A 20,809-nucleotide genomic window follows, 5' to 3' on the forward strand; every position below is an offset into this window, starting at 1 on the left:
GGAGGCGCGCACAGCCAGCCTTTCCTTCCGGGCGCAGCTCCCTGACGTCACATCCGGCGCTGCCAAGATGGCGGCGACGCGGCCTTCCCGGTAACGGAGCGGCCATGGCGGCAGCGGCGGCTCACAGCGTCCGCGTCCTGCGGGAGCTGAACCGGCAGCGCGCGGCCGGGCAGTTCTGCGACGCGACGTTGGGAGTAGGCGGGAGGGAGTTCCGCGCCCACTGGCCGGTGCTGGCCAGCTGCTCCCGCTTCTTCCGAGCCCGCGGCCCCGGCGGGCCGGTGGCGCTGCCCGAGGGCCTGGCCGACACCTTCCAGCTCCTCCTCGACTTCTTCTACACCGGCCGCCTGGCGCTCACCTCACACAACCGCGCCCGCCTCTTGGCCGCCGCCGAGCAGCTGGGCGTACCCGACGCCGTGGCTCTCTGCCGCGCCTTCCGTCCCGCCGGGCCCCGCCAGCGGCCCCGCCGACCCGCCCCGGGGGACACGGAGAGCGCGGCCCCCCCGCAGCCCGGCGGCCCGGCGGTGCGTGACTGGGACGCGAAGGGGGGCGGGACGGGGACGGCCGGTGGGGGTGACGGCCGCCTGTTCCCTCGCAGGCCACCCCCCCGGTCCCGGAGGAGGCGGCGGCGGGAGGCGGCGGGCGGGGGGACAGCAGCGCCGAGCCCTTTCCTGAGAAAAAGGCCCTACGGAGCAAAAAGAAATCCCCCCCGGGGAAGGTGCCCGGGACACCGGGGAGCAGAAAAGGTACAGCGGTGCCGGTCGAGTGCCCCACATGTCATAAAACCTTCCTCAGCAAATATTACCTTAAAGTGCACAACAGGTAAACGCTCCGACTTCTCCTTCCTCTTGCGTTCGCGCCTCGCCGGGCTCAGCCCCTTCCACCGGGGTGGGCAATCAGCCCCACCTGACACCAGCTGGGTTCAGTGCCACAGAGTCCCCTGGGACAGAGCAGAGGGACCCCCGTGATGTCCCCTCAGCAAGGTGGCTTTGTGCTGGGGGGTTTATATCTCTCTGAAATGCTTCTAAGGCTCACGTCGGGTGTCTTGGGCTCCCAAGGGCTGGAGCAGCCCAGCTCAGGAAGGCAGGGCCTGAGGGGCTCACTGAGGGGTTGTGCTGACTGCAGGTGGATGGTGGCAAATTGTCCTGGGGTTGGGGCAGCACACTGAGGGGGTGACAACCAAGAGCAAAGTGTGTGGCTGTGGAGAGGGCACCGGGCCTCAGCCCTGCCAAACCATGGTGTCACAGAGCTCAGACCAATATTCTGACAGGGCTCTGACAGGATTAGCTGAGCTGGAGTAAGAGGCAGCTTTAGGCTGACTGTGAATAGTGGTGCTGGGGCTGTGCAAAAGCTGCTGGCCCTTCCCTCAAGCCAGTGCCCTCACCAGGCTTGTGCACGTGTCCTGGCTGTCAGGCAGGCAGTGATGGATGCTCTCTGTTTGTGTGCCCTCTAGGAAACACACTGGAGAAAAGCCATTTGAATGCTCCAAATGTGGCAAGTGCTATTTTAGAAAAGAGAATCTCTTGGAACATGAAGCCAGGAATTGCATGAACCGCTCGGAGCAGGTATGCCTGGGAGCTCTGGAAAGCAGGTGCCAGGTTGCAGGAAAGGAATTTAGAGCCTTTTCCCAACCACAGTCTAACAACACACACAGCTACTGAACACAGACCTCCTGTCTCCTGTACCTCAGCCAGGAATCTGAGTCCCATGAGGACAGCAGCAGCTTTTGTCTGATTCATGAGGCAACACTCATGTTCTCTGTTTTTATCACACACCCACAAGGATTCTCTGAACTGTAAACCATCCAGATCACTGTAGGCATGGGCTGAGTGTCACTACCAGGTCTCAGGCACTGGTCTGAGCTGCAAGCTTCATGCTGGGACTCCTCATTCTGTGGAAGCTGATGCCTTCCCTGTCTCTTGCAGATTTTCACATGCTCAGTTTGCCAGGAGGTGTTCAAGAAGAGAATGGAGCTGCGGCTGCACATGGTGTCACACACCGGGGAGATGCCCTACAAGGTCAGCAGCACCTGCCCTTGGTGTCTTCACAGACAGCTCCTACTTGCTGGCACAGAGGTGGGGAGGTCGTTCTGTTTGGGGGAGCCTGGCCCTGCTTACTGGGGCAGCTGAGCACACCCCTCCCTTCACCAGTCTGCAGCATCCCACTGAGGGGATTCCCTACCTGTGAGCCAAAATATGCTCCAGGGAGGCACCAAACCCGGCTGCTTTCTGCCCCTTACCAAGGATTAATGTTCTGCCTTAAAAGGGGGTTCACCTGCCCATTGTGCCAGTGCTCTGCCAGTTTTCTCCTTGCACCAAAATATCACCATTTAGGAGCTGTCTGGAAGCTGACCTTCCTCCTCTCCTGTCTTCCAGTGCTCCTCCTGTGCCCAGCAGTTCATGCAGAAGAAGGACCTGCAGAGCCACATGATCAAACTCCACGGTGCACCGAAGCCCCACGCGGTGAGGGGAGCAGGCAGGGAATCATCCTGTGCTCAGGGTGGTGCCCATCCTCCTTTTAGCTCTCCTTAGCAAGGCACAGAGCTACAGAGTTGCAAGGAACAGTGCTTTTTGGTTGACAAACCCCAGTACTGGCCAGCATTTCACCTTTGTCAGGCTGTCGTTCCTCATCAGGTGCCTGGGAGCTGGGGGTGCTGCTGCAGGGAGGGACCCAAAGCAGCAGTGGGTGGAGGGGATGAATCTTGGCTGGTGAACAGATGTGCTGTGGGCATTTGGGTTGCCTAACCCCTGCTCTCCTGTGGCCTTGCAGTGCTCCACCTGCTCCAAGTGCTTTCTGTCTCGGACAGAGCTGCGCCTGCATGAGGCCTTCAAGCACCGGGGAGAGAAGCTCTTTGTCTGTGAGGAGTGTGGGCACAGGGCCTCGAGTCGCAACGGCCTGCAGATGCACATCAAGGCCAAGCACAGGTATGAAGTGACCCATGTCCCATCCCTGTGTCACTGTGGCTTTGCTGGCTGCATTTCCTACCCCTACGCCCAGCTGGTTATCCCCCTTTCCAGAGGTGCTTGGCTGAAACTTCTATTGAGGAGCCCACATTCTGCTTTTCTTTCTTCCAAAGGGAGCATGTGAACCTATTTTACATGATGATGACTGAAGCTCATCATCTTGGCTAATCCTTCTTCTTGAAGCAGTGAGCCCGTGGCAGCTTGCTGTTTTATAATTGGTTATAATGCCTAAAGGGCAGGAGGCTCCAGCTTGGAAGCCTGTGGCTAAAAAACAGCACTTCAGGGTCTCCAAAATAGTTTGAGATGGACTGAAGTAGAACTTGATAACAAGAACTGGGGGTGAGGAGCAGCAGCTAACTTGAGGGGTAAAGCTGGCAAAAAGAGGTGAAGCTGACATTTCCCCTGCCTGCAGGAATGAACGGCCTTATGTTTGTGAGTTCTGCCACCATGCCTTCACCCAGAAAGCCAACCTCAACATGCACCTGCGCACACACACCGGCGAGAAGCCCTTCCAGTGCCACCTCTGCGGCAAGACCTTCCGGACACAAGGTACCCACGGGCACACAGCTGGGGCTGGGGCTGCACCTTGCTCTGGTTCATCCAGGACTTACAGAAAGCAGCGGGGGTCACACACCGTGCTGCTGACCTGCAGCTCTCCTCTTCTTCCCTCACGAATGGCAGCGAGCCTGGACAAGCACAACCGGACCCACACCGGGGAGCGTCCCTTCAGCTGCGAGTTCTGCGAGCAGCGCTTCACGGAGAAGGGGCCCCTGCTGAGGCACGTTGCCAGCCGGCACCAGGAGGGGAGGCCCCACTTCTGCCAGATCTGTGGGAAAACCTTCAAAGGTAACGGCCGAGTTGGGCTCGTTAGGAGCCGCCCCGCTTCCCGTGGTGCGGGTTAGGGTCCCGTGAGCCTGCACGGCGCGGTGCCGCCGCCATGGGCTCTGCCTTCCCTCAGCTGTAGAGCAGCTGCGCGTCCACGTCCGCCGGCACAAGGGCGTGAGGAAGTTCGAGTGCACCGAGTGTGGTTACAAGTTCACGCGGCAGGTGAGGCCTTCCCAAGAACCCCGTGGCGTGCTGTGCCAGGGTGCTGTTTCTCACCAGGCCCCTCCTTAAACCTCTTCTCTTTGCAGGCTCACCTGAGGCGCCACATGGAGATCCATGACCGTGTGGAGAACTACAACCCCCGGCAGCGGAAGCTGCGGAACCTGATCATTGAGGATGAGAAGGCTGTGGTGGTGGCCCTGCAGCCACCTCCAGAGATGGAGGTGGGCTCAGCTGAGGTGATCGTGGAGTCCCTGTCCCGTGGCTCCCTGCCCGAGGAGGTCCCTGTGCAGAGACTCTGCTCAAATGAGAATTTCTCTACAGCGGAGGTGATCGAGCAGTCGCTGATTATAAACACAACAATTCCTGAAGACTGTGAAACGTAGCATGACCGCCTGTGCGCGTCCTTCCTACCAAAACACAATAAAGTGTTAGGCTGGAGCCACTCTCGGCCATGCTTTTTCTTTTCAAGCTGTGTATCCACCCTTTGCCCTCCTTCCCTGCAAAGCTCCTACCCCAAGTTGTAGGGAAACGAAGCTCTAATGAAGTCATAAGCCAGTCATCAGGTCTCAAATGAAAAAACAAATGTGGACCTATTAAAAATGGCTGCTAAATAAACATGCTGTGTGAGGTGAGACATGAGTGATGGTACCCTGTGTGTCAAACCATGAATCACACTTTTCAGCGTGTGGCTGGAGGTACAGCTGGCTCTTGCCTCCCCTCTCCTGGCAGTCCTGCCAGTCTGAAAACTCTCCTTCCCCCAGGGAGGCCAGCTCTGCCCTTTTCTTTAAAAACTGGCTGAAAGAAACATCCTCCACTAAATTCATGCTCTATTTCTACTTTGTTTTGTCAAGCTTCTGCTAATTGCTGTCTCTTCTACCACACTAAAGGTGAGGCATGAGCTGTGTCTTCTCAACTGAGAAAGCCTAGCTCAGAGAGCCAGACAAGGCACTAAGTTCCTGTTTATAGATGTGGGGATATATATATATATACCTGAAATACCATGATCCAGGAGTGCTGTGACATTGAGAACTTTTCTGGAATATTCCCAGGGTGAGGAAAGATCTCCAAGTGTACCCATGACTCGATGATCCCTTCCAACCCAGCCAATTCTATGATTCTAAAATTGTGGCTATGGTCTCTTTTCCTCTTACCTTTACCTTTTCCTCTAACCAAAAAGGCAGAAAACCTCTAGTTCAGATGTCACTCAGGCCTAGAGTGGGAAATGTCAGAGTAAGAACTTTGGTAATCTTCCCCTTCAAGGCAACAGAGAGATTCATGTAACATCTTTTATTTAACTTGACTGCTGCAAGTAAATTTAAAAACAAACTATGAGAATAAAAATACATTATCTGTAAATGTAAAATGCCTTTGTTTCAAAGGATGGTATTTAAACTGTACTCAACAATTGGGACACAATGAGTTTTACAAAAAATAAATACAGATCCTTAACTGCTCAGCGGGTGGGGGAGTCTGCGAGGGGCAGGCTCAGCAGCGAGCGCCGCGCCACGAGACGGAGCACACACACTATTTATAGCTCAGCATAAATTCTTTTCTTTGCAACACAAGTTCAGCAGCAGCCACTCCCCAGGCACTGCGTGGCGCCGTGGGGAAGGCTCCTGTGGGTCGTGGGTTGGCACAGCAGGGCTGTAACTCCCGGAGATGAAGGAGCTGCCCTGAATCACCCTGCATCCCCCAACCCGGCTCCTCCACCCGCGGGGGTCCTGCTGCACCTCAGCCCACAGCAGCACTGGGGATGGTGTCAAACCAAGAAAAACCAAGCTTGTCAAACCCAAGAGGCTGCCGTGGCTCCTCCACCAGCCTCCTCTGGCACGCGGCGCTTTCAAGGCACTGTCAAAAGTTTCAGACTTGGAGAACAGCCCAGATGTCAGGAGCCACTACCCAAGCTCCGCAGCCGAGAGTGGCAGAAAAAATCACTCGAGGCAAAAGAGATTTTCTTAAAGCTGTGAAGATGCTGATGTCATGGAGACGAGGCTCTGACACTGCTCAGTCCAAGGGCAAGCCAGAGGCCTGCAATCAAGTATACATGCTTTCCATCTCTGAAATGAGTTTAAATTCCATTGTTTGTCCTTATTGGCTTTAACCAAAGATGGAAAAAGTGAACGGATCCAGCAACGCTTCAGCCGTTCTCACACTTCATGGTTTTCCAGAAGGTGGGACGCTGGTTTTGGATGAGCAGCACTGCAGCTGTGGCTGCTCTGCAGCTCAGGCAGAGAGGAAATGCAGCTCAAGCCAGCTAGGTCACTTGGGCGAGTTGAAAGGCAAATCTTACACAGGCCAAAAAAACATCACACCTCAAACAAAAAGAAGAAAGAAAACAAAATCCCTAAACCAACTACCTTTCTACCTATCTGCAACACTCTGCCTACTCCTACACCTTTGCCAAAACACCTCAGCAGCATTTTCCAATTGCCCAAATCCTGAGAGCTCCTGCACACCAGAGGTGCATCAAGCACAAGACCCCTCCAAAGGTCTGGTGGATTCCTGCACACACAGTGGTGCATTTGAAAGCAATCCTGCATCAGAGTGTCTGAACACTGCCAGCAATTTCACAAGGCTGTAAACAACCTCCTGAGGAAGCTGCACTCACCTTTCCTAATAACTTTTTTTTTTTCTTTTTTTTCTTTTTTTTTTTTTTCTAAAATAGTTCAATACAGAGTTTGGAGAATGACAGCAAATGGCACTCACCACAGGCAGAAGCTTTGCCTGGCTAGTTCAGCCCTACTATCAATAGGCTCCATGGCATCAGGAAAGGAGAACAAGCTCATTCCTGGGCAGCAGCTGCCAGCTCTGGGAGCTGCTCCTCACCTCTCCCCTTCCCCTTACAGGAGGGCACAGCCAGGATAGTCAGAAATGAAAACAATCTCTCTGTGAGAATATGAATAAAAAATAAATAAGGGTGTTTCTTCTTAAAAAGTACTTTTCTAGGAAGGGCTGGAAAACAAACACCTGCAAAAGTTTAAATGCTGCAACTTAAAAAAAAAAAAACAAAATAGAGAACTGAAGTTAAGACAAAGGGAAAGGTGAAGCTTTGTAGCATGCCTTGGCGAGATCCCTACTGAAACCATGAACAGGAACCTGGGACATGGCAACAGGGCAGGAAGGGCCGTGCTCTCATATTTTCACTCTCTCTATGATCAGGATGTTTCTGTTTCCAAGCACCAGTTTGCTTCTGCCTCCTCTCAAAGCAACACTGGTTCTGGGTAACGGAACTTGCGGCGAGCCAGTGGGACATCACCCTTCCTTGCTAACGAAGCTCGTTAAGGTTCTGGTTGTGAAGGTTTTGGTGCTGCCTGTTCAAGTTGATGGTGTTGTCCAGTGTGATGCCATCATCCTCCTGCGTGGTCTCTGGCATGAACTGACGGAATATACTGACACTGCCATGCCAGAAGATGGGCTCAGGGAGCTGGCCCACCACGCTCCATGTCCTTGTCTCGGGGTCATAGGCTTCCAAGACATCTGAGAGTTCAAACGTGTTGTCATAGCCACCAGAGACATAGAGCTTCCCACCAAGCACGGCCACGCTGCCCCCAACATGAACCTACACATCAAAAATAAAGAGTCAACAACAATTGGAAAGGAGGTTCTGCCTAGTCAGATGATGATGGAGGCACTGGGTGCTGCCCTGCAACTAACTCCTCGCCTGGCTGGGGCTCTGTGCCCAGCTCTGGCTGATGCTGGCTCTGAACCAGCACTGCCCATACACGTGCAGGAGATGGGAGTTTTCCAGCTCTGTTCAGCTCATGTGAATGGCTGAGCACTCTGTGACAAAACCACAGCAATCTTTAACATTACCAGGCATGCACTAGGTCAGTAAGTGTCCTACCTGAAGCATGGCAGGGATTTTATCCCACTCATTCTTCGCTGGATTGTAAACATCCACTTCAGCTGAGTCATCTCTGTGGAAGATAACACAAAGTTACTCCTCTGTATTCTGAAAGCCTCCTGCCTTGTGATGGCCCAGTTCAACAGCCTGAAATCCCCCTGTGAGCACATCTGCTCCAATCCTGTGACACATATTAGAGACCAGAGGTTTCTGTATGAAGGTGCAGGTTTCAGTACGGATTCCAGACTCCACTGTGGGCTTCATCACCAGCAGTGATGTTCAAACTCCAGAAACAGGAGCTCTGGACTGTAATCCCCCACCTTGGAGCACATAGCCATGCCGCTGCTGGGTCAGAAATGGCTGTGGAATCCTGAGGGCTTTCTCAAATCTACTCTTTTTTTTTCACATCTGCATCTAGAGAGGCAAGCCTGCATTTCACAGACCCATCTGCCTTTGGTGCCAGACACTTCAGGGTCTGGAAGAAAAATTACCACTGTTCTGGAGAGCCTTAACTCTCCACGCACTTTAAAATAACAGCATCCATACTGCTTGAGTTTTTTTGCCAATGCCAAATTTAGGAGAGCTGGTGGGGCAGCATAATCCCCCAAGGCTCCTCTCACCCGCTCCACTTGCAAGACAGGAGGAGGACAGCAACAGGTGAGGGGCGTTTGCGAGGCAGAAACATTCACTGCTGGCACAAGAATGTGAAGAGGACAAGGTCAGGCTACCCGAGAAGTGCTGTCAGTCATTCCAAGACAGGGCTGTTACAGACAGATTCAAAAGGCTGCAAGGAATATTTCATTGTCTTCGACATCACACATGGCCATGTGGTATGTGAGTGACAAGGATTGCTATCAGTTGCTGCCATGGATCTGAGCAGGGTAGGGGGTGAAAATAAAAGAGAAATCTCAAATACAGCATTAGTGCCAGCAACCCATGACATCAGAAATGTGTCTGCTAAACCTGTGGCAAAGCTGAGGTGCATACTGTGGGACTTTCTAATTATGCTCTGAACAAGCATTCCACAAGCACCCACCCAGTACATGCTTTTTAAACCAGCTTCTTTAGTCTGAGCTACTTATGTGATGTACCTCGAACTGAATAGACATTCCCTGAACAAAACATCTTCAACACAGGCAGGGCACATGTAAGCAAGTGCTCTGAGCCCCACAGAGCTGCACCAAGACAAACATTTCTTCCTCAGAACTACTCAGAAGCATGAGCTGAAATCTGCTTTGGGACACAGCATGTGGGAGCAAACACTGTTTGTAGCCAGAAGAACAGCTGCTGCTTACAACACTTTCGTGGCTAATAGCAGTGGGCAAGTCAAATGGATAATCCAAATATTAGCTCAGGGCTTTATACAGAGCAGCAGGCAACATGCAGCATGTGAAATGAGGGGAGAAAAACCTGACCCAAATAATCTCATTAATTCCTGCATGTGCATAAGTGATCAGAAATCCTGAAGTGCCAATCATCAGTGTTTTAAAATAAGAAAAAGTAAAACCCACAGAATTGGCTTGTGACGAGTTGCAAAACAGCTTGAACACTCCTGCCACTGCTTACTGAGAACCAGGTGACCCAGACTGTGCCTGCAAACAACTGCCAGGAGCCAAGACACTCAGCTGAACCCAAATTAATCAAATAAAAGTTCCCCTGTAGAAGTTGCTGCTTTATGCAAAGCCAAGAGGAGATTAAAAAAAGGAAAGTGTCTGGAGGCCAGCAGAGAAGTCTACGTTTGCTCAGAGTCAGCACAGCAAAATGAAATGCTTCAGTGCCAGCATGCCTTTCCGGTTATTTTTAATTAAGTGGATAACCGAAGTGTTTGCACCACCAGGACAGCTTCAGATGGGTAATTAAGTCCCAATTTGGAAAGGTGCTTAAAAATAGTGACCAATCATTTAATCTTCTGTCCTCTTATCTCTGCTGAGATGGAGGATGTCTCCTTCCATGCTACAGTTTAACGGTTTCTTGGAGCTTACTCACTTATTTATAGCAGCAAGGGGGACTGAACTAGGAGCCAAGAAAACCAGTAAGTCTATTTCTGAGCAGTGCTGCTGACTTCAGCTAGATCCATACCTGGCTGCTCCCCAGCCCTTGAGTTTAGATTCAAGACAATTTTACACAATCTTAAGCGTTGTTCTTCAAGGACTATTTAGAAGAGAGGGAAAGGAAGTTGGTGTCAGAGGTTACAAAACCACCTGCCCCATCAGAGGGAGAACTGCTGTTTCCCCCACCCGGTGCTCTCCTACAACCACCCGCATAATCCTCACACCTTCCCAGGGAAACCCCAGTGGGGACATGGGGAGGGGGCAATCTCCCACCACTCACTGTATGAAGTACATGAGGCCATTAAGAGTGACAGTCTTCGGGGCGAAGGACCAGGCTGGGAGGTGGCCACAGTTGACGAGAGACCAGAGGTCACTGTCAGGATCATAGCACTGCATGACCATGGACTCTTTGCCAGCCAGGGAGCCGATGGCAAACAGCTTGCCACGGCAGGAGGTGGTGGAGCAGTTGGCCATGGGGTAGAGCATGGGCTGCAAGGCCTCCCAGCTGTCCACCGTGTGGTCGTAGCGCTCAGTGCTGTCGGAGGCGATCACATAGAGCAGCCCATCCAGGACTGTGGAGCTGTGGTACTCTCTGGCCTTCAGCATGGGTGACACCTCTGTCCACTCGTTGACACTGGAGTTGTACCTCCAGACACAGTCGTACAGCCTGGACCCGTCCGATCCCCCTGCAGCACAACACGTCACATCTCAGAGCCTGGCTTTGCAAAGAGGTGAAACTATGACAGGGCAATGGAGGAGGGGGCTTGGTGTGGGACCAGGATCACTGCTGTCTTCCAGCTACACCTTCTGGACACCCACATGCACTTTTTTGTTTCCCAGGGCTGTAAATAATGAAAATATTTCAGCGCTGAGGGACCACAGCAATGCACACTGTGGGGTTTTAAGGGAAGTTTTGCACTGTTTCTTTCTCAGCAAACCAGGATTTCTCCCATGTCATCCTTAGTCTGTACTAAGCCATGACTTAATACTCCATCCTTAATGCCTCCATCCTTCCAAATTAACAGTTCTATTCCCCATTTTGCTGTCCAGAAGCTGCTGTGACATAGCAGAGACCAGCCCTACCCAGTGCCTGGCTGCCAAGGCAGCAACCCTGCCAGCAGCACAGAAACCTTCTAGCCCTCCCCACAGCCAGGCCACGACTCTGACACTGAGCAGATCAATCAGTGATCCCTGCCAGCAGCAGCCTTGCCAAAGCACGGGGGGCCAGCAGGATCAGCACCCCCAGACCCGCCTGGGATTGCTTTCAAAAACTCCCACGGGACACAACTGTGTCCATATAAACCCGCTGTGTGGTAGCCCATCATTTTTACAGCCCTGCACTTAAAGCAGAGCCCTGTTCTCTGCTGCTGGCTAGAGAAGGAACAGTTTTATGTTCACCTTCATTTGTCCTGCCCTTCAAAGCTTTGCCAGCATGTCCTGCGCACCCAGAGCAAGCTGTTCTGCAGCACCTGGTTTCCCAGGCCAAGGCAAAGGGAAGGAGGAATGCCTCAAAGAAGCCATCCACATGCAGATTAACATCCAAATTTACACATCCGTGTCACCTTGACAGGAGTAATTATAGCCCCAGCAGGCTGCAAGGAGGCAGAGTATGTGCTGGAGAAGGTATTGTGACTCACAGACACTGACTGGATGAGGAACTCGGGGCTTTCTGACATGCCCACACCTCAAGCACACACTTGTCTTGTGATTCAGGGGGCTCTGAACTCAAATCCCTTATTCAGAGAAAGAAACATCAAGACCCTCTCAAGTTACTCCTGTTCTCTAAAGCAAGCAGTTAGAAACTTCCCCTAGTGCAAGACCTGTGACTTCTGCCTATGTGCTCAGGAGCATTAGTCATTAAAAAAATACCTCCTGGACTAAGACCAGCTGCTAAATCCAGCCCTGACTCCAAGGGTCCCTATGCCTGTCTTCAGCTTGCAGTGGCCTGATCAGCAGTTCAGGTTCTTGCTACCCTGAGAAAAGCCCCCACCTCACTGCCAGACCCCGTGTGCTTGCAATGGAAACATCAACACTGGTGCTGCCGTGCCCTGGGGGCCTTACCTGTCACATAGATGTCATTGCCCAGCGCGGCGACACTGTAGCCCCCACCAAGGTGCTCGGGGAACTCAGCCAGGTAGCGCCAGTGCCCGGTGCGTGGGTTGTAGCAGTCAACGGTGACGAGCTCGTCGCAGTCACGGTCGCAGCCGCCGACAAGGACCAGGATCTCAGCCAGGCCGGTGGAGGGCCGGGGCCGCATGCGGGCGCAGGGGCCCCGGTCGTGGCGGTCGAGGCGGGCGGCCTGGAAGTCACGGGCCTCTTGCAGCAGGCGCAGGCAGGGTGGGCAGCGTGCCACCAGCGGCTCACCCTCCACGTGGGCCAGCAGGTAGAAACGGCGCACGAAGGGCAGGCGGACGTGGGCCAGGAGCTGGGGCAGCAGTGGGGCGCGGGTGGCGGGGTCGGCACGCACCCAGCGCAGCGCCAGCTGGAAGGCGGCCTCCTCCTTGGGGATACAGAGCCCGTCGTCCCGCAGGTAGGAGAGGAGACGCGGCAGTGGCAGCCGCTCCAGCTGGGCACCCAGCTCCCCCACGTGCCGCAGGACGAAGCGGTGGGCAGCGGCCGCCAGTGCCGGGCAGGCGAAGGCCTCGGCGAAGTCCTGCATGTCCAGGGCGTTGGCGGGCTCCAGCTGCCGCGCCAGCCAGGCACCGCAGGCTTCCTTGACGGCGGGGAACTGCAGCAGGTCGGCGGCACGAAGCAGGCGCTCGGCAATGTCGGGGCCCAGCCCACCCACCCGGCCGGTGTAGGCAAAGTCAAGGAGGCGTGCCAGGCACTCGGGCTCCACACCGTGCAGCCGCACTCGCTCAGCCCGCGCCTCCCTCAGCGCCCCACCGAACATGGCGCGGAAGTAGCCGGAGGCGGCGGCCAGGACGGCGCGGTGCGCACCAAACTCACGGCCGCCGGCCACGACCGTCACGTCCAGCAAGCTCTGCTCGGCCCGCAGCGCGCTCAGCCCCCGCAGCAGGGACACTGCGTGTGCCGGTTCCTCTGTGGCTGCCGCTGTCCCACCGGTGCCATTGTCCGTGCTGGCCGCCATGCTGTGCCTGTGTACGAGCAGATGGTGTGTCAGTCCCCAGAGCAGCCTGCGGGAGAGAGAAAAAGGGGAAAGAAAAAGGTGAGCGAGCACAGGGAACCCCTTCTCTGGCTGGGAAGCGGGATAAACTAAACAGCCTCCAAAAACATTCCCCGTCCCGGAGGAGAGTGGTTGCATAACGTGCTGGCGCTGCCAGCAGCCGTCCTGCTCAGTCTAATTATATTTCTGAGAAGCCCAAGCTGAAGTTTCCCAGGATTAGGGCAGCCTCACAGGAGCCGGGCACACCCCGAGCTTTGGAATGCTGTGAGTGGCTCTCGGCTGGGGGCCCAGCCTGGAGCAGCCCCGGGTCCTCCTCACTCACGGAGGGGGTTGTTCCCTCCCTGCCCCCGGTGCTGCCCGTTAGCAGAGGGTGCGGCAAGCCCGGCTGGTGTCCCGCGGTAACCGGGGCCAGTCAGACACCCACAGGAGCACCCTCCGTTCCTCCGGGCTAAACTCGAGGCGTTTTCAGCCGCAGCGGCCCCGCGTGATCCGGTGACCCGCAGCACAGCCCGTGCGGTGCAGCACGGGATTCCTCATGTAGGAAACGAACCGCATTGCCCGCCAGAGAGCGGAAACCCGGCGGAGACGGAGGATTAACGGGGCAGCGGGTCCCAAAACCCGAGGACACAGCAGCTGCCGCCGCACACCCCCCACCCGGTACCGCTCTGTGCCGCCACGGCCGGGCCCGGGCACCGATGGGCACAGCGGCCACAGACAGACAGGAGGCCACGGGGCCCGGTGCACCAGCCCCGCCCTGCCAATCCCTGCCGAACCGGCCCCTGGTCGCCCAATGCCCCCGAGCTCTACGTTCCGCAAGCCGGTACCGCTCCCCGGCTTCACCGCTCTGCTCCGCCCGATACCCCCGCGCTCACCGCTCCTCTCGGCCGCCGGAGCACTCCCGGGCTGTCCGTCCCGCCGGTGCCCCGGATCCTCTGCTCGGCTCCGCCCGGACCGCGCCCCGCGACCCCGCCGCCCGCACTGCGCCTGTGCCGTGCCCGCCCCGCTCCCGGCTGCCCCCGTGCCCGCCACCGCGCAGGCCCGGACTACAGCTCCCGGTATCCCCGCGCCAGGGACTACAGCTCCCAGCGTTCCCTGCGCGGGCGGACTACCGTTCCCAGCAGTCCCCGCGCGGGCGGCCGCCCCTTCACCGCCTCCCGCCGGTACCGAGCGGTTCGCGGGTGTCGGCGCTGCCCGGTTACCGTCACCGCCGCCGCCCCGACCCCTCCTCCCGCGCCGGGACATGGACTCCGACTCCTGCGCCTCCCCGTTTGCCCCGGAGGTGAGCCGGAGCTCCGTGAGGGACATGGAGGGGGGTGGGGGGGAGTGGGCGGGCGTCTCCCGCCGCCCGGCCCGGCCCGGTCCGGTCCGGACCCCGTTGCCCGCTCCCCGCTCCCCTCCGTCGCTCCGTGGCGGCGCCTGGGCCATTTTGTGCCGCCCGAGCGCGGAGCGCCGGAGCGAGGAATGGCGGCGGCGCGCCCCGCCGCGTCCTGCCGGGAGGAGCCGCCTGAGGGCCCGGCACCGACACCGGGGGTGGGTGTGCTGGGGGGTGTCGTGAGGGGGTGTGTGGGGAGGGGGGCGGCGGCGCTGCCCGGTACTGCCGCCGCAGGGGTTGGGGGTGGGGCGGTGCGGGGAGCGGCTGCGGGCGGGGCCCGGGTGCGGGGAGCGGCGGTACCTCCCCCGGTCCGGCCCGGTCCGGCCGCTGACCCCCCCCCCCCCTCTTCCGATCTCCGCAGGACTTCTCCCCCGCCTCCCGGCGGCACCGCACCGTGGAAGACTTCAACAAGTTCTGCACCTTCGTCCTGGCCTACGCTGGCTACATCCCGTACCCGCAGGAGGTGAGGGGTGCGGGGGCTCCGCCCGGGGCTCTCCCCGGTGCCCTCCCCGGTGCCGCGGGGCGTTCCTGTGACACCGGGGGCTGCCGGGGGGCTGCGGCTCCGCGCCTGTCCCCAAGACAAAAGGGGGAACGGCGGTGTCTGGGAGGGCCTTAAGGGGTGGGACGGGGATGGGGGGGCGGGGTGAAGCAGCGCGGGGCTCGGGTTTGCTCCCCGGGGCAGCGGCAGCGCCGGGAGATCCCTGGGGGGGGAGCGGGAACCTGAACTTGGGCGATATCGGCCGCGCCTCCGGGGAAGGGTGACGCGTTTCACGTCAGCAGGGTCCCGGTAACAGCGTTACACACTTCCTCAACGTTTTCCAGGAAACGCCGCTGAGGAACAGCCCCAGCCCTCCCAACAGCACCGGAGGCACGATTGACAGCGATAGCTGGGATCCTCGGTTCAACGATGCCCCCTCCTCTGTTTCCCTGCCCGCCAAGAACAGAAAGAACTTCAGTCAGCTCAAACGGGCGAAACCCTACGGTTCCCTCTTCCAGCGGGCAAAACCCGGCAACTTCCTGCCAGAGCGAAAACAAATTGATAAGATCAGGAAGAAGAAAAAGCTGAAGAGGCGGGAAACGGAAGCGTCTGCAGAGGAGGACTATGAGGAGAAGCTGCTGGAGCTGGAGGCTGAGGACTCTTACGTGGAGACACCGCTGAGCCCCTCCTCTGAGGGTGACCCTCAGTCTGCAGCCGAGCACAGCTCAGTGTGGGACTCGGATACGCCCTCCAGCGTCTCCTACCCGGCCAGCACGGCTGAGCAGGCAGTGGAGATCCAGAGTGTGGGCAAGAGAACTGTCATTCGGCAGGGCAAGCAGGTGGTGTTTCGGGATGAGGACGGCACCGGGGACGATGAGGACATCATGGTGGACTCAGGTAGGTGGTCTAGCTGTTTGAAAGAGAATCAGCCAGATGCAAGCTGTGGTGCTGTTGCCAAGCTTTTTCATGTTTTACCCGTAGCTTAATACCAAGGTGTGCTGCCTGGGCAGAATTCCAGAGCTGTTAGGTGTCAGGGTTTAACACTGGCCTGGCAATTAAACCGAGTAACAGATACTCTGTTAATCTCTCTCTCCTCCTTGATAAAGAAAGGAGAGAGAATAAGGGAGAGAGACTGATGGGTTGGAAACTAAACTACACAACTTCAATGAAACAGCAACGATAAATAAGAAAAATTACTAAATATATACAAATATACAGGAAAATTGATTCTATGTTCCTCCCCCCCAGTAACTCTCACGTCACCACTGAGGCTGCAGGGCAGCCCTGGGAAAGTCCAGGCTGGAATCCTGGGGTCAGCAGCAGTTGGGAGCTGGGGGCAGGAACACACAGATATGGGCTGGGATGGATCAGGAGCACAGGCATAGGAATGGATGGAATCCTCCCAGGATGCAGAAGGAAACAGGGAATGGGTGAAAGAAGGGAAGCAGGAAAGGGAGGAAGGGCTGAAAGCTGGAAGTTTGACCCTTGTGATCCCTCAAACTTATACTGAGTATGAGGTGTATGGGATGGAATGCTCTGTTTGGTCAATTCTGGCATCTCTCTTGTCTCTTCCTCCCCAAAGGAGGGCTGCAGGTGGGATCTCTTTATTCCTTCTGGAGGGTAAAAGTTTTCCTCAGAGCTGAGCAGTGTCCTTGGCTCTGCACACCAGTCTCTAGCAGTAACTATAAACATCAAGTGTTATCAGTCCTAGGAGCAGACACTGTCTAAGAAACTTGCTGTTCATTTCAGCAAGTGCAGCTACTTACAAGAGACTTAGCTAAAAGCAAAAGTACCAGACAGAAAATCACCTTTGTCCTGGCCCAAACCAGGACATTAGGTTTTCAGGAGGAGGGGGAGGGCATTGATGGTTGCTTCTGCAATAAAATGAGTGTAAAGCTGCAACTTTCTAGAAGAAGCCCATTTTCCTCTCCTGGATTACATCTTTTGTGCTGCTGAAGGTTTCTTCCCATGCAATAGAGACCTGGAAAAATCATCAAAGTGCCATTTCTTGAAACCCAGGTGGTTACTTAGCACAAAAGCAGTGTCAGTTCCTGGTGTGGATGATAAGCATTACCCACTAACGACGTCACTTGCTGCGTCTCCTTGCAGATGACGACTCGTGGGACCTGGTCACTTGCTTCTGCATGAAACCTTTCGCTGGGCGGCCGATGATCGAGTGCAACGAGTGCCATACCTGGATTCACCTTTCCTGTGCCAAAATCCGCAAGTCCAACGTCCCAGAGGTCTACATTTGCCAGAAGTGCCGGGACTCCAAGTTTGACATTCGCCGCTCAAACCGCTCCCGGATGGGCTCGCGCAGGCGATTCCTGGATTAGGGAAAGAGGTGCCTGGGATGCACTGGGAGAGCTCCCCAGAACTGCTGCTGCTGCTCAGGCTGAGGGTGACAGCCTGTGGTGACAGGGACAAGGAGTTGCTGTGTTGTGGGCAGCCAGAGCTGGAAGAGGCCAACTGGTTTGAACTGCTGCTAGACACCAACCAGCTCGAGGGACAGACTGAGACACCAACCAGCTTGAGGGACAGACTGAGACACCTCTGAGCTCAAGGGACAGACTGAGACACCTCTGAGCTCGAGGGACAGAGTGAGCCCTCTGGGCTTGGTGGGGTTTTGTCTGGTCAGAACTATGGATTGGGTGATGCCTGGGGAATGTATAATACCTTTGAGACGTATGTTTTCTCATCCCATCAGGAAACTGCAAACTTTCTCTGTGCTAAGAAACTCCTCACCCTTCGAAGAGAGAGAGAAAGGGAGGGAAGGAGGAAAGAATCTGTGTGGAGTCTGAAAAGTAAATGGCCTGTGTTTTAATTTTAATGTAATATTATACTTGCCCATTTGTCCGTATATATCGACCTTAGGTATTCTGAGGCTCAGCAGGAGCATACAGGACCCGTGTGCCATCCACCTTACCAGGCCCAGGCAGCAGTTCTGTGACTTGGCATCGTTCCAGGGAAAAGGGGACGTGTCCCTGCACCAGGGGACTGGCACCAAAGGAAAGGGAGCAGCCCTTTCTCTGCACAGGCAGCGCTGGGACACCGGTTTCTTCCCAGAAAGTCTCTTCTTAACGGTGACATTTCGTGACTTTGTTTTGCATGACAGGCTCCAGTGTGTGTGGGGGAGATGCTGTTTTGCTCCGTTTCCCAGCTGTTTGTTAAACTCTTCGTTAAACTCTAAGGTGCTGTTTTAACAAGATGATGACTCTCCCTTGTCTCAGCCCAGAATTCAAACGTGGACTGTCAAAGGGGCCAGTAGTAATCTTACAGCCTGGCAGGTCTGGTTTAGGATTTGATCATTTCCATGCAAATACTACAGCTGAGTTGAATTATGTTTTCACTGTTTAAGACTGGATTTGTAATCAAAAAAGCAACAGAATTTTTAACCTATTGGTTGCATATTACACAGATGAAAGAAAATGCAGGCCATGCAGCTAGCGAGGTGGTCAGAAGATCCATTCAGTGCAAGGGAAGACAGGAGAGTGCTGAGACCCCCAACACTGTGGTCCTTGAGGGGGCCTCCTGGGGCCTCAGCCCATGGGAATTCCATTCAGAAAGGTGACAGGGACAAGGCTGGTAACGAGGCCACTGAGATGGTGGTGTAGTTCCAGAGCAAGCTGTATGCATCCCACTAAGTCAGTTGACATTTTTTGAGGTATTTCACTGAAGTTTTGCCTGATGAACAGCATGTGCTCTGTCCAGTGAGACAAGGGGGTGCTGGCTGGTACCACAGCTGTACAGGCAGGAGTGTGTCCAGGCCAGCCCTGCAGATACACCCTTAGACCACTGCCTTACCTGAGGGCTGGCTCACCAGGAGATGCAGCCTGGTGATGACCAAGGGCCTTGCCAGCAAAGAGCCAGGTACTCTCCTTCAGAGGTCTTGCACGGGGCAAGACAGTCAGCTCTGCAGTGCCCTGGGGCTCTGCTGCCGTGGCTGAGGATGATGGAGCTGCACAACACACAATGGTTCCTCAGTCCCACTTCATTATAAAAACCCTGCTGGGCCAGGCTGCAACAACTGACTGGTTCTGCAAACCAGCTCCAAATTCTAAGATCTCAAGAGCAGGACTGTGGTGTGCTGCCTTCCAGAAGCTACGGGGAACCACCAAGGAGTTTGCCAAAGACTTGTCCCCAAGGGCTGCCTGACTGTTCTCTGCAGCCACAAAAGTAACCAAAGTTCTCAAATGCTGCCATTTCACTCTGCAAACAGAAAAGGCTTTGGAAGATCCCAGTCGCAAGCTGCGTAAGGGTTGGACCTGCTCTGAAAATTGGTGTGTCTGTGTTTACAGTGTGTCTGCAATGCAACTGGACCTCTGTGGAACGTGTTCCTGAAGCTTTTGTGGGAGAAATGGTGAACTGCCAAGCAAACTGCCTCTTTTTACAGAGGTTTGATACTAATAGATGTGAGTGACTCTTGTTGTTACCTTTTCAGATGTATCCCAATAGATGGTGTCTGACAAGTCCAGCACGTTACAGTATCAGCAGAGAGAAAAAAAAGAAAAAGTAACATCTTCACTCTTTTAGGTCATCACTTTCAGCCATGTATAATTATAGTTTAATTCAGAACTTTATTTTTTCATTAAAACTGTTTTAATGAACCATGTTTTTTTCTTAAATGTGAAACCAGTGAATAATGATTTTGTTTTATTCCAAACTCAGGAGTCTGCTGTTATGATTTACTGGTGTGTAAAGCAGTTGTGCCAGATGGCAGCAAGACTTGACCCTTCAAGCACTCCTCCCTGAACAATGCACAGAGTCAGGTATGGCCAGAAGTGCTGCCCACACACCTCATGTGCTGACAGCTATTCCCACCTCTCTCTAGAAGTTTCTCCTTGAGACCCCAGCCCTGTCCCACCAGCCCGAGGCCGGTCCCTGCAGGACCAGGCACTGAACCCTCCAACAGCACAGCACCAGCCTCACCAAGACTGCCTGACTCAGCCAGACTAAACCTCCTCAAACCCTCTGGGAGCTCTGCTGAAGGAAAGTGTCCCCTCCCTGCCCCCATGCACAACCCAGATCAACACGGGGGTGCTGGAGCCTTGGTGGCACCACCCCAAGGTCACTGTACTCACTCAGCTGTTTTCAAAGCAGCAGCCTTAACACTGGTAAACTTAAACAATGGCTTGACTCTTTGGGAATGGCACTAGATCACCTTAGAATCTAAGTTCTTGTTGCTTATAGTGTCTATTTAAATTCTATAGGTATTTTTGTATTATATAGAATGCTAAGCAGAAGTCCCAAAGGAGTTGTAGCTATAAAATGGCAGTTTCTCATAGAGCAGAAATGTTGAAAGAAGGGGTTTCTTAAGGGCTGTTCTTACAGTCTCTTCAAAACTTTGCACTGATAGAAAATAAGGAAAAAAGGGGAGGGGGCAGCTTGGAGCAAGTGGTCAGCACAAAACTGACACAAGACCTGTCTCCAAAGGAAGAGACAGAACAAGCAGCAGAGTCCACACTGAGGGGACAAATCAGCATTGCTTGACAAATACAGACACTGCAGGGAAGCAAAAATGGAGCTCATGCTTTAAACTATTGCAGAAGGGGCTCCTGTGCAGGATTATCAAATACATTTATGTCATAACTCATGCTTTTTAGAGAGGGCAGCTTAATTTTGTATTTTTGGCTCTTTACCCATTTGGCATCTTTCCTCACTTTGGTCTGGTTTACTTGTATGAACTACATTCCATTTTCCTATAAATAAATTAGATGGGGAGTGATAGCTGCAGCATCAAAATCAAATGAAACAGATTGCTTTCCTCTTCTTGAAAACCTTCCTAGCACATGGTTCTTAGTGGCAGAAATATTAATAAGAGTATTACACCCCATGTCCTTGTCTGGAATAGCAGTGTTTGAAATGAGCAGCTGGATGGATTAATGCTGAGCAGGTCCATCTTACTCCAAAAGGCAAAGAACTTAATTTCA

The 20,809-nt window shown here is 54.6% G+C and overlaps 3 protein-coding genes across 5 annotated transcripts; 2 read left to right on the plus strand and 1 right to left on the minus strand.

Annotated features, from left to right (window-relative positions):
- The first annotated feature begins 48 nt into the window (after window positions 1-48).
- On the plus strand, window positions 49-4,453 carry ZBTB48 (zinc finger and BTB domain containing 48). The gene is given in 10 exon segments (XM_030463478.1): window positions 49-528; window positions 531-819; window positions 1,451-1,562; window positions 1,923-2,015; window positions 2,373-2,459; window positions 2,767-2,921; window positions 3,373-3,509; window positions 3,642-3,806; window positions 3,919-4,007; window positions 4,094-4,453. Coding segments are annotated over 10 exon segments (1,848 nt in total). The 5' UTR covers window positions 49-104; the 3' UTR covers window positions 4,391-4,453.
- Window positions 4,454-5,279: 826 nt separating this feature from the next.
- Window positions 5,280-13,989, minus strand: KLHL21 (kelch like family member 21). Of its 2 annotated transcripts, none has more exons than XM_030463682.1 (5): window positions 13,902-13,989; window positions 11,964-13,039; window positions 10,183-10,588; window positions 7,852-7,924; window positions 5,280-7,566 (listed from the first exon to the last, which is right to left on the minus strand). In XM_030463682.1, the coding sequence occupies exons 2-5, from the start codon at window positions 12,991-12,993 to the stop codon at window positions 7,273-7,275; spliced, it is 1,803 nt and encodes a 600-aa protein (XP_030319542.1). In that variant the 5' UTR covers window positions 12,994-13,039; window positions 13,902-13,989; the 3' UTR covers window positions 5,280-7,272. The 2 variants fall into 2 exon arrangements, with proteins under 2 accessions (XP_030319542.1, XP_030319543.1); XM_030463683.1 differs by lacking the exon at window positions 13,902-13,989 and adding an exon at window positions 13,352-13,423.
- A 166-nt stretch (window positions 13,990-14,155) lies between these two features.
- PHF13 (PHD finger protein 13) lies at window positions 14,156-20,222 on the plus strand. 2 transcript variants are annotated; one of them, XM_030463640.1, is made up of 4 exons: window positions 14,156-14,308; window positions 14,763-14,864; window positions 15,224-15,776; window positions 19,548-20,222. In XM_030463640.1, the coding sequence occupies exons 1-4, from the start codon at window positions 14,270-14,272 to the stop codon at window positions 19,607-19,609; spliced, it is 756 nt and encodes a 251-aa protein (XP_030319500.1). In that variant the 5' UTR covers window positions 14,156-14,269; the 3' UTR covers window positions 19,610-20,222. The 2 variants fall into 2 exon arrangements, with proteins under 2 accessions (XP_030319500.1, XP_030319499.1); XM_030463639.1 differs by lacking the exon at window positions 19,548-20,222 and adding an exon at window positions 16,989-19,385.
- Window positions 20,223-20,809: the final 587 nt, after the last annotated feature.

The sequence above is a fragment of the Calypte anna genome, chromosome 21, assembly GCF_003957555.1.
Source record: "Calypte anna isolate BGI_N300 chromosome 21, bCalAnn1_v1.p, whole genome shotgun sequence".
NCBI lineage: Eukaryota > Metazoa > Chordata > Aves > Apodiformes > Trochilidae > Calypte > Calypte anna.

Excerpts from the sequence above, each read along its gene's own strand:
- PHF13 (XM_030463639.1), top strand. The coding sequence starts at position 14,270 with ATGGACTCCGACTCCTGCGCCTCCCCGTTTGCCCCGGAG. Across the intron at positions 14,309-14,762 it reads CCTCCCCGTTTGCCCCGGAG|GACTTCTCCCCCGCCTCCCG; the intron begins GTGAGCCGGAGC and ends CGATCTCCGCAG. Across the intron at positions 15,777-16,988 it reads GGACATCATGGTGGACTCAG|ATGACGACTCGTGGGACCTG; the intron begins GTAGGTGGTCTA and ends GTCTCCTTGCAG.
- KLHL21 (XM_030463682.1), bottom strand. The coding sequence starts at position 12,993 with ATGGCGGCCAGCACGGACAATGGCACCGGTGGGACAGCGGCAGCCACA. Across the intron at positions 7,925-10,182 it reads GGCCTCATGTACTTCATACA|AGATGACTCAGCTGAAGTGG; the intron begins GTGAGTGGTGGG and ends TATCTTCCACAG. Across the intron at positions 7,567-7,851 it reads AAATCCCTGCCATGCTTCAG|GTTCATGTTGGGGGCAGCGT; the intron begins GTAGGACACTTA and ends TTTGATGTGTAG.